Raw genomic sequence first — 11,048 nt, 5'->3', positions numbered from 1 at the left:
TTTCCCCCTTATTCGTTTGTTGTCATCGACTTTGACTTTGACTTTTACATTTATATGGTGATGTAAATTATCGAATTTAAATATTAAACAAATATATGCATATTCCCTATTGTTTTCCTTGATTTCCTAATAGCAATTCTGTAAAAAAACATATTATCTATTTTTTTAATACTACATCATTATTCTTGATGTTTCTGACGAAGTAGAAATTGAAATGTCCCCTTTATAACATTTAACTGTAGACGAGAGGTATTTGTAGTTGCTGAAATAATAAAATTTCCCTGTATTTACTAAAAATAAACGTAATCTATCAGTGTAACGCCATATTTAGCGATTCACAGCGCTTCTGTCTAACACATAACTTAAACCATTATCATTAAGGTACGATTTGTAAGTTTCCGAACGTATAAACAAATTAAGTGAAAGTACAAAAGTTTTCGGAGACGGACAAATCGTTCATGTTTATACATAATAATAATATATGGGAACATAAAAAATTTGCACTGATTTAAGAAATCATACATAATTCACAGGATTCCGGATATACTCCATGAAATAAAAGGTTTTTTGGTCTAAGTAACGGTACTGGGTTAAAATTCATAATAATATGATCGAGTTTTATATATATGGAAATTAGAATTAGTGTAAAAATCTGAACTTTTGTATATTATTAAACTCACAATGCGTATATATTAATTATTTAATAAATACAGGATAAGTATAGCCCTAATAACGACCTGCAAATTAATAAATTTGCATATCAGTTAAAAATTAAAAATAAATAAACAATCAATCAAATATATCAAAGTTTAGTTAAGGATTTTGAAATTTATTATTAATATAATGCTGGATGCATTAGATTTACATAAATATACATAAGAACGCTTTTCGTATCAAACTTCTTAATGTTTATGCTGAAGTTATTGAGAGTTTGTTTAACATCATTGAAGTATTTGATGTCTTGCAATTTTTGCTTTGAAACATACATTAACATGCATTAGGCATGCATTGCAATCATTACCATACACTGTACTCTGCCATACATTTTTGGTCCTTCGAGCCGGATTTATCATTCAGTATGATAATATATTAAATGATCGAATTTACTATTCACCTGTGGAGTGAAGGAATTTATTTCATAGAAAATAATGTGAATGTTCGGAGGCTACTCGATTACATCAAGACGTCAGTATCAAAGTAAAAATGATAATAATATTCAAGATTGACGTGTGCAGTGGCGTAAGTGGGGCAAAGGAGTTACAGGACCACTCTGTTGTCACTTAACTTTATGATATGCTAGGCTTAAGAACAGATTTCTAACGAAAAAATGTCTGGTACTACAATTTTTTTACTAAACCATTAAGCAAAATGGTCAATATAAAAATTCATAGTCGTACCCTTTAATAGGCAGTATGTAGAACAATTTACGTACTATTATCATTCGAAAAAATGAAGTAAAATTCATTTAATTCTAATGATATTATACGCATTTTGAGCTTAATATTTTAAGGTGGGGTGGGGTTTCTTTAAAAAGTATTGCATTTTTATTTATTAAAAACAAACAGTTCCTCTAGAAGATTTAGTTAGGTAATATTATTTACTTATAATATTAGTATTGACTAATTAATTTCAAACAACATTTGAAATTTGAACACTTGAAACCTGGTCTCTCCATAACACAGAAATGCTAAATATGAATTTGTAAACGACGATTAAATAGTGTAATACGTCGCTCACAAAATGCAATTTAGTTTGATTTAAGAATAACAACTGACGCCGTAAAATTTTAAAAGCCGCCGCCGTAAAAAAAAACAAGTTAAGTTAGAAAATAGGGCTGAGTGACCTTAGTTACCGAAAAAAAAAACTCGTAATTACTTAACGTTGTATATGATTCCCTTTATTTGTGTAGAATTTTTCTAAGGTGTATGTTATTTATGCACATCGTCATATTACATAATTTTATCACCTTAAAATCTAGATTGAATTATTTAATTTACGTACACGACTAATATGTAACAACTAAATTATTAAAGCATCGTTTTTCTAGTAAAATTATGCTAACAAATTGTAGTAAGAAATATAGAAAATAAAATAACCATTTTTTTTGGATTTCTGTTATGTCTCAGTGTCCCCTATTTTCCCTCTAATTAAATACCACCAACTGCCTATTAGGGGGCATTATCTATCAAATTAAGAAGGACTGGTTATAGGAACTAATTTTAGTCACGGAGAGATCAGGTCGAACTGGTGCTTTGGATGTCTATACGCTACACTTAAAAAACCTGATATAGAAAACAGCTGTCTCCTTCAACGCGTACGCGCGAAAGAGACTCACGCATACAAAGTCCATAGATATTAACGGGGTGTTTCAAAAACGACCCCTCAACCCTACATACGTAGGTGACTTAATATACTGCCTAAGTATATTAATTATTATTATTATTTATACACTAATCACTGTTTATTTAAAAACAAAACTTAAAAAAAAACATTTTTTAACTATATTAAATCTATATGTATATTTGAATAGAAGCGCTGAAGGTCCTAACGAGTGAAAAAATAATAATAAATAGGATCCGGAAGCGCTACTGCCTCCTTTCAATTTGTACAAAAGCCGGTATTCATCTGGAAAAAAAGAAAATTCTCACATAAGGGTAGGTAACTAAATAAACTGATGAGTGTTGAGCTGTCATTAGATTTCAGCCATATTTTATTTTTCGTGACGTCATATTATTTGGGAACCTTTAAGAGAGCAGGGTTGTTTGTGATTCGAGTATATTTAGAGCACTGGAAGCAAGTTGGCAGGGCCACGTCCAGCGAGCAGCACGCTTCTATGGGTTGCTTGTTATCAGGCAAAATACGTACGGTTCGCTACCAGAGTCGACGCAGGAGTAGTTTGTGCGACAGCACGGCCAGCAGGTTGGCAGGGCCACGTCCAGCGAGCAGCACGCTTCTATGGGAAGCTAGTTCTCTGGCAAAATAGGTACGGTTCGCTGCCAGAGGCGACGCAGGTGTAGGTTGCCGGACTGCACTGGCCAGTTGTCAAGGCCACGTCCAGCGGGCCCGAGTAGCACACCTGTATGGGTGGCTTATTGTCTAGCAACATACGTACGGGTCGCTACCAGAGGCGATGCAGGTGTAGGTTGCGCGACAGCACGGAGCGTACGTCGTGCGTGAAGCGCAACGCGTCTAGCACTGGCAGCAGGTTGAGCAGGGCCACGTCCAGCGGGTCCGAGAACCACGATTTTATGGGTATCGCGTTATCTGTCAAAAATAATGGACAAATCATGCTAGTTATCCACTTCGTTTGGCACTTTTAACTTTAGATGGTATATACATTTTTTTGTATCTGTTTTCAACTGCATTATTTATATTAAACTCCACGTATGGCTGCCTGGACGCAGAAATTCTAATTTATAACTTTTTGTATATTACATATTATTATTTCATGTAAGTTTTTCGAATTTAGTTTAGTTTTTAATTTTTCTGTTATGTAATAGTGTACATGGGTCATAGTTACCAAATAAAAAATAAAAAAAATTTATTATTATTATATAGTTTTTCTTAACAATAACATCATTGTAAACTTGCGAATCACGGAAGCGGTGATAGCCCAGTGGTAGGAGCTCGATTAAACTTTCGGGGGGCAGAGTTCAAATCCCAGCTCTAACTTTTAGTTACGTACGTTTTAAGCAATTCAAATATCACTTGCTTCAAAGGTGATGGAAAACATCGTGAGGAAACCGGCATTCCTGTTCTCGATGATGTTCTCAAAGGTGTGTGGAGTCCACCAATCCGCTCTGGGCCGGCGTGCGGCGGCCTTAACCTCTTCTCAGTGTGGTAGGAGACCCTTTAGTTGGCCGGTAATCGGTTAATATAACGAAACTTGCAAACAAGCACTTGTATTGCTTCCAGATACACATGCCGGTTTGCCAGTAGTTGGGTTTACACTATAATTTTATGCTTCTCAATGTAGTTCCTAAGCTAGTTTCAGTTTATAATCTGTTGGCGAACCTAATAAATAAGTAATAGACACTGTGAGTTGTCTTTCAAAATAAAGTTGAAAAGTAGTATATCTCATTGCCTTTCTATATTATACTTGAATCTAAACGCGTTTTCACTCAACCTCTGCCTGAATCGAATGCCAAATGATTTAGACGATGTCTATAGAAAAAAAAACGTTTCACCAACTCTTAGGTGATAGCTATTTGTGAACGGTTGATGTATGCTCGAGAATCACCTTAGATAAGCCGTTACTTATTTAGGTATTGAATTGTTCTTCGTTAGTGGCAACGGGCAGTAATATATTCAAATGTAGGTGTACAAAAAGTTGTTACAAGAAATTATGCATCACCTACACGTTCCTCATATTATGGTAATTCTCGAGTTGACATTCAACTTAAGAATTACCATAATATCAGGAACGTAGGCAGAGATTGGTGCCAAGCGATAAGGCCATCTTTTGTATCGTAATTCTATTTTATGCTACTTCTAAATGTATATTTCCTTATCTTGTTGTGTCGACGTAGGATAATATAATTCTTTGTGAAAAACCAAGGATGATTGCAAAGAAAGATTATGCGTTACTTAAGAGGTAGAGTCACTACAAACATACTTGACGTTTCAAAAGTGCTTATAAAGTAGGCCTACTTGAAATAAATGAATTTGAATTTAAGTTAAGATAGGTTGTATAGAAAGAAAGAAAAATGCTTGTTTTGGGAACCACAGGAATACATAAAGAACATTTTTTAAATGAACAAAATTAAATAAAATGTGTGTGTATACGCATCCGCTCCGTGTATATACGCTACGCCTTAGAGACCAAAGCCATAGCGCTGGTCTTATTAGAAACCATACGGAGTCGTGGATAAAATAATCATCATTGTACCACTGCCCAATGAAATCAACCATGAAATTATGCTCTAAACCATAATTCTTTTGTAGCTTGGAAGAACGATTGCAAATTGAAAAAAAAATGTCTTATGCTTGATGTTAATATGATAGCAATCCTTATCTACAAAAAAGGTTAGCACTTCTAGATTCATTTCATCAGCTATCTAAGTACTCATAACACAAGCTACGCTTTCTTCGGGGCTAGATGGCGATGTGTGTATTGTCGTAGTATATTTATTTATTTATTTATATATATACCTGGGAAGTCCCGGTAGGCGCCGGGCGAATTGTCCAGGATGAACACCCTGTTGAGGTCGTCGCATATCGACGACAGGTTCTTTGTGTAGGAGCCGTGCTCCGCTGTGCAGTGCTGTCTGGAAATACCATTACGATTTTTATCAATTTCATAGTAACTTCTTCTTGGAGGGTCAATTTGACCGTCGGACCGACCGGAGATGTCTCTTAAAAAGTTCAAAGTTTGTATTAAACGTAAGCTTATAGAAAGGTCTTATTAGAGTATAAAGGACTATGTAATCAATAAAAAAGCTTGGGTGTGAATTATTGCTCTAACCAGGTTGCTCTTCTTATAATTTTAAATGACGTTGTGAGATGGTGATAACAAAAAAAAAAAAAAACACCCGGCTAAGTTTGTTGTGTGCTTCTTCTTAGACCAGGACGCGTTTGGAACCCTTTAGCTTTAGTTTTAAGTTTACAAATGTGGTTATCGCCATCATCTCACTACTGTGAAATTCTTATGTACCCACCAAAGTGCCACCTATGGGCCTACTTGAATAAAGATATTTTTGACTTTGACTTTGACCTGATGGTTGTTGAGACACTGAAATAACTACCTTAACCTATCCTACCTACGTAAAGTACTCATACTTAGATAAGTACTTTAGGTACCATATATCAACTACAGGGCACAGGTCTTGTCTTAGAATAAGAAGGCTATAAGCCCTATACTGGCCTCGCTTGCTTGCCTTGTGTGATTGGTAGAATTCACACGCCTTTGAGAACGTTATGCAGAACTCTCATGCAAATTCCCTCAACGTTAAAGCAAGTGTTATTTAAATTGGTTAAAAAAATGCACATAACGATGAAAAAGTTTGACCATCACATTACGTATACTGGGAGTCTTTAAGACTTTTTAACTCCGTTTTTTGTTGAGCTTCCGAACACACCTTGCATTTGGAACTGTACGAGCAATTCAAAAGAGACTAATAAAACTATTTGAAATAAAGAGATTTCAAGTTTACTACACAAATAAACAAAACTGATGTATCTGTTTGTGATTTTAAAATAAATGACTGCAATTTTAACTTCGATATACTCATTTGTCCTCAGTGTCAACTGTAAGTTCAAGAGATACGGTACCTGTAAAACCGCCTCCGCAGAATCCCTCGGCCGTTGTCTAGTTTATCGGCGACGGCCGCGCCGTATATCTCCATCGACGCTGTAAACACTACTAACTCATACCACTGCGATACCTGCAAAAATAAATGACAAAATTATAATAAGGATTCAACACATTTTTGTCGCGTTTTTTTTAAATTAAATATAGGCCAGCGCTTGACGACAATCATGCCATCATAGAAAGCAATGATGAGGTCTAGGTTGGAGCACGCTTAGAAAAAGCCTATTCCCTCTAGCCTTGAAGGTACTCAAACTATAGGTGGCAGGTTTACTATTTGCCGGTAGGGCATTCCACATCTTAGCGGTACGTATCAGAAACGTTTATAAGGAGTATCGTAACGGAACGCTGTATCGCTTAGCTGCTTGTCTTTGTGTTGTGGTTACTAGCCACGGCCGAAGCCTACCACCAGACAAGACCAATCCAGACCAGATCAGACCAGACATAATTCCGAACTACATAAACAAAAATTGCGCTAGATAGATGCAGCAGACCGGGATACAGAAGCCATCGGCATGCGAAACTTTTGGACATGGGCACAATAGGTGGAGAAATCGGCAAGAGCAAAAGCCCTGGCCCCCAAAGGGATGTAGTGCCAATGATGATGATGATGACATAAATTTCCAGATGGCCCCTTGCAAGTGTAGAAAATAAACAAACTTTATACAAGTACCCTAAGTGCAAGAGAAGTATTGAACATGAGATTAAAATAAACCTTATTACTATTGTTTTGTCGAACATTAAATTCAGATACGGTACGGGATTTGCGACTCTAACTCTAGACAAATTAGACTTATTTTACTTTGACTGTATAGAGTTTGCGAAAACGACTCTTCCATTGCGAGCGAGCAAATCTCGTACTAAGGCTATAAGAGAACATAAAGTGAAGGTATGTACTCACTATGTCCAAGAAGTAATCGACGTGCGGCCGTTTGTGCACGAGGAATCTGACGGGGTGTTTGTCTATGGTGACCTTAAGCACGAAGTCCGGTGGCGTGCCCGGCTTCACTGTCGGCCGCAGCATCGCATCGTGGTGCGAGTGTATGAGTGTCTCATCCAAGTCTAGGACTAACATTTTTCTTTTGACTAAACCTGCGAACAAGATATTTGATGACAAGTTAGCTTTTGTGTACTATACCATAGAATGGACAAGATATACAATTTTTATCTCAACAGACAGACAATCACTGGTGGATACAGTTCTTTTTAAGCAATACCTGAATTCCAGTGTTGATAACACTCAATAGTGCTCGTGCAATATTGTCAATCTATTTAGAGGTTGCCATACCAGCATGTTGGTACCTAAATCTGTATTGTGATGGGTTCTCAGATGTTTAGATGTGTCCCACCCAATACCACTTTAAAGCAAAGCTAGAGTAACTTTTCCAAAATAATGAATGTTGTATTGCATTCATGAGAGATGCAAGTATCCTATTGATGTGACACCAATAATTTTCATACAATACATTTCATTTTAAATTTCGCTTTCATGGTTTTATAGGTTGTGCGGTACATTGGTAACAAATAAATAAACAAAACATACACCCACATTTATATTATTGGTATATATGGGCTTGCACTTGTAAGTTTATTGTATCTTTGAGCCCATCAATGAGCAATCAAATAGAGTACTAGGTTGAGGCATGGTTGCTTAGATACCTTGTGACTGTTGTTACTATAAATATATATGTACAATGAGGTAACATATAACAATGCAGTCTAAAATGGAAGAGTATTAACTCATTTTTAAGGTATGGGGCAGTCATCCCTCAACTAGTTTATGTACTGCATCAGAACAGAAAGCTAAATCACTAAGCATTACTGCCTGCCATTAACTAGCTCAATCTTTTTAAGCCATCGGAATAGGCAAGAACTTATTTATGTCTTGCCTTTTCTGAAGTTTCATAGTTATTGGAGAACTTGTCTAGAAAGATTTTCATTTACCTATTAAATAAATTGCAAACACAATAAGCTAATTCACACAGTGTTTTCCTGGTTCCGATAAAACTAAATACAAACAACATTATTTTAATCAATTAATTTTACACTTGGTCATTTTAAATGAAGTCCTAGTCATCAATCTGCATTACTTACTGCATTGTGAGTACTAAACAGATACTAAAGCAGTCATAATCACCACCAGAGTTATAATGGCTTGTGGCTGGGCACCACTCCTATGTGAGTTGGTGGGGTAAAGCAGGCATGACCTTAAAAAATTTACACAATGGTCATGATGGCTACAATCATTATTATTGGACATAGGTCTTATGTAGTGCAAACACCACATGAGTCCATCTCATATTCCACTTGCATTCAGAGGTTCCCTGAAATTTGTTTGAAGATTAAGAACTGTTATCCTCCTTAGAAAACCCTCATGTTTTATGGGTAGAGAACTATTTCCTCGAATGGCGGTCAAATTGCCTCATCTTGTAGTGCATAAGTTTTGGGAGACCATTTTAGGGGGGATGCCCAGTACTGGTATAATCTCATGAGATTCCAGAGTATATGTTGAACAATCCCACATAATCTGATACCTGCCGTGGGTAGTTGGGTTGAAAATAAAAAAAGGCTATATGCAATACTTCTGTTCTTTGGAGAGTGTGTAGTGCAGTATCATATCTTTACAACAATACAGTTTAATAAATATGTTTTTCTTCTGAACACTTTTATTTGGCTTTTGTGTCTTTAAGATCACAGGAAGACTCTTCTTCTGGTTCATTGAAAACTCGCATTAGAGCATTATTGTGGGTCTATACTCTGAATTACTTTCTGTTATGAGAGGGGGCAGTGAGCAGTGGTGTGCATAGAGGACTTAACACGCTTTTTTTGTATCATCTGCATACCCTCTATGCACACCACTGGCTATTAATAGGATAACAATGATGTCTGACATTCACTGATACTCTTCTCAATTGCTGCCCCATGGACCACTACCAGATTTACTCAATCTAACCTAACAATATTGAGAGTTATAGAAGTTCCATCATGTCCAGAATTTGGTGAGGTGGAAACCAGCTTTCACTTCATCATGAAGAAGACCTCTCCGTCAGGGATATTGTTAGGTTCACAATTGAAACTGGTAGGTTTCAGGGGGAGATGCTGCCATGACACCAGTATTAGAGGAATAAGGTAATAATCCTTACATAGGATAGATCACCTATCTGGCAATGGCAGTTGTCCCTTAAATAAACACAATACAATAAAAGATGTATGTAGTTTCTAAAAGTATCTTACTTTGACTTTGCACTCTCACAGATATAAATTGTGAACCATCCAAAAATATACTTCATATCAAAAATTCTTTCTTCTACTGGCTCTTTGACAAAGTAAGAGCAGATATCTGCACAAACTCAGCAGTTTATGTTTAATAATATATCCTGATGGTAGGGTAATAGCGTCACTGAAGTTGTGTTTGTATATATATATAAAGGTGCAAAGATATATAATTTGCTAATTTCATACAGCTTTTGTGAAATGTTTAACAAACATTATCACTCTTAAGAACCAGCATGTGGCACGAATTGATACACACTTGGTGCCCATATGTTAAGATGTTAACGTATTTTGTACGTATTTGTTGATAATAATGACATGTTTATTGGTGAAGGGATACAAGATAGATACTGCTATAAATAGACAAGGATGTAAATGATAACACGTCCGTACGTCCGCGTTAACTGTTTACAGTCGCATATCTTGGGAGATTATTGATAAAATCTGTTCGTACTTACTCAGCCTGTGTCGAGAAACCGGGGAAAGTGGATAAATTTCATATTTGACGGACTGGTATTGAGCCAACTGAAAAGCAAACGCCACGTGAGACACATTACTTGAAAATACATTTAAATTTCACGTAAACAACACAAATAGTTTTATATTTACCGCTCGATATTGCTTTCTAAACATATAACAAAAACAACTCCATACTTTGGAAGCGATTAGCATGAACGCGCGAAGGCCCATTTGCAATTGTTTCAGCATTTGAAATGTTTATGAAACGATTACTAATATACAGGTACCGTGACTGTTAAACAATAAAGGACCGAACGAGATCATTGACGGCGTAATTCAAAGCAAATTCAACGAAACCGAGTGCCGAAACATCTAACCCGCCATGACATAATCGACCCAAATCTAGTACCATAGACAAAATTATTGCACTTTCCTTATCCATATTGTCTGTGCTCTAGTGTTGTACAGAAAAAAACATTACGAAAAATTCATTGTATATTATTTGAATGGGCTTTATGATAAGACTATGGAGGGTAGAGGTAAGGAGAGTCATCTGTGTATATGAAAAAGTGTCGTCAAAATGTATTAAATTAGGATAGCGCCACATTTGCATCAGGGTAACTCTTAAAAGAAGCGCCAAATATAAATATTGTTAGAGTAGGTTTGAAAAATAAACAAGGAAGTATGGAGATACAAGGAAGTAAGGTTATATTTACCACAATATCTTGTACAACGTAAGTTGTTGAAATTCTCAATAATTAACTACTTTAGTCGATAATGACATTAAATTTTTTAACTCGGCATACTTCAATTCATCTACGATTGCTTCATTCATACCATACCCTGTGCATCCACCAGCGCCATTGTGGAGGATTTTTGAACTGTTATTTAGCGCATACACTGGACACTTTTTCAACTTTTCTCCCATATAAGATGACTCTCCTTACCTCTACCCTCCATAGATAAGACGAAGCTGTATACGTCAAATGTCAACTGATCGTGTGACAAG

At 36.1% G+C, this 11,048-nt stretch overlaps 1 protein-coding gene across 2 annotated transcripts; it reads right to left on the bottom strand.

Moving 5' to 3' along the window:
* Positions 1 to 843: 843 nt before the first annotated feature.
* Positions 844 to 10,416, bottom strand: LOC120629001 (CTD nuclear envelope phosphatase 1 homolog). Of its 2 annotated transcripts, none has more exons than XM_039897717.1 (7): positions 10,190 to 10,416; positions 10,039 to 10,105; positions 7,209 to 7,399; positions 6,271 to 6,383; positions 5,152 to 5,267; positions 3,113 to 3,264; positions 844 to 2,625 (listed from the first exon to the last, which is right to left on the bottom strand). In XM_039897717.1, exons 1-6 carry the CDS (start codon positions 10,286 to 10,288, stop codon positions 3,119 to 3,121), a joined length of 732 nt encoding a protein of 243 aa, XP_039753651.1. In that variant the 5' UTR covers positions 10,289 to 10,416; the 3' UTR covers positions 844 to 2,625; positions 3,113 to 3,118. The 2 variants fall into 2 exon arrangements, with proteins under 2 accessions (XP_039753651.1, XP_039753652.1); XM_039897718.1 differs by having other exon boundaries at positions 3,123 to 3,264.
* Positions 10,417 to 11,048: the final 632 nt, after the last annotated feature.

The sequence above is a fragment of the Pararge aegeria genome, chromosome 13, assembly GCF_905163445.1.
Source record: "Pararge aegeria chromosome 13, ilParAegt1.1, whole genome shotgun sequence".
Taxonomy (NCBI): Eukaryota; Metazoa; Arthropoda; class Insecta; order Lepidoptera; family Nymphalidae; genus Pararge; species Pararge aegeria.
The sequence above is the reverse complement of the archived record's forward strand: the minus strand, read 5'-3'. Positions and strand labels throughout refer to the sequence as shown.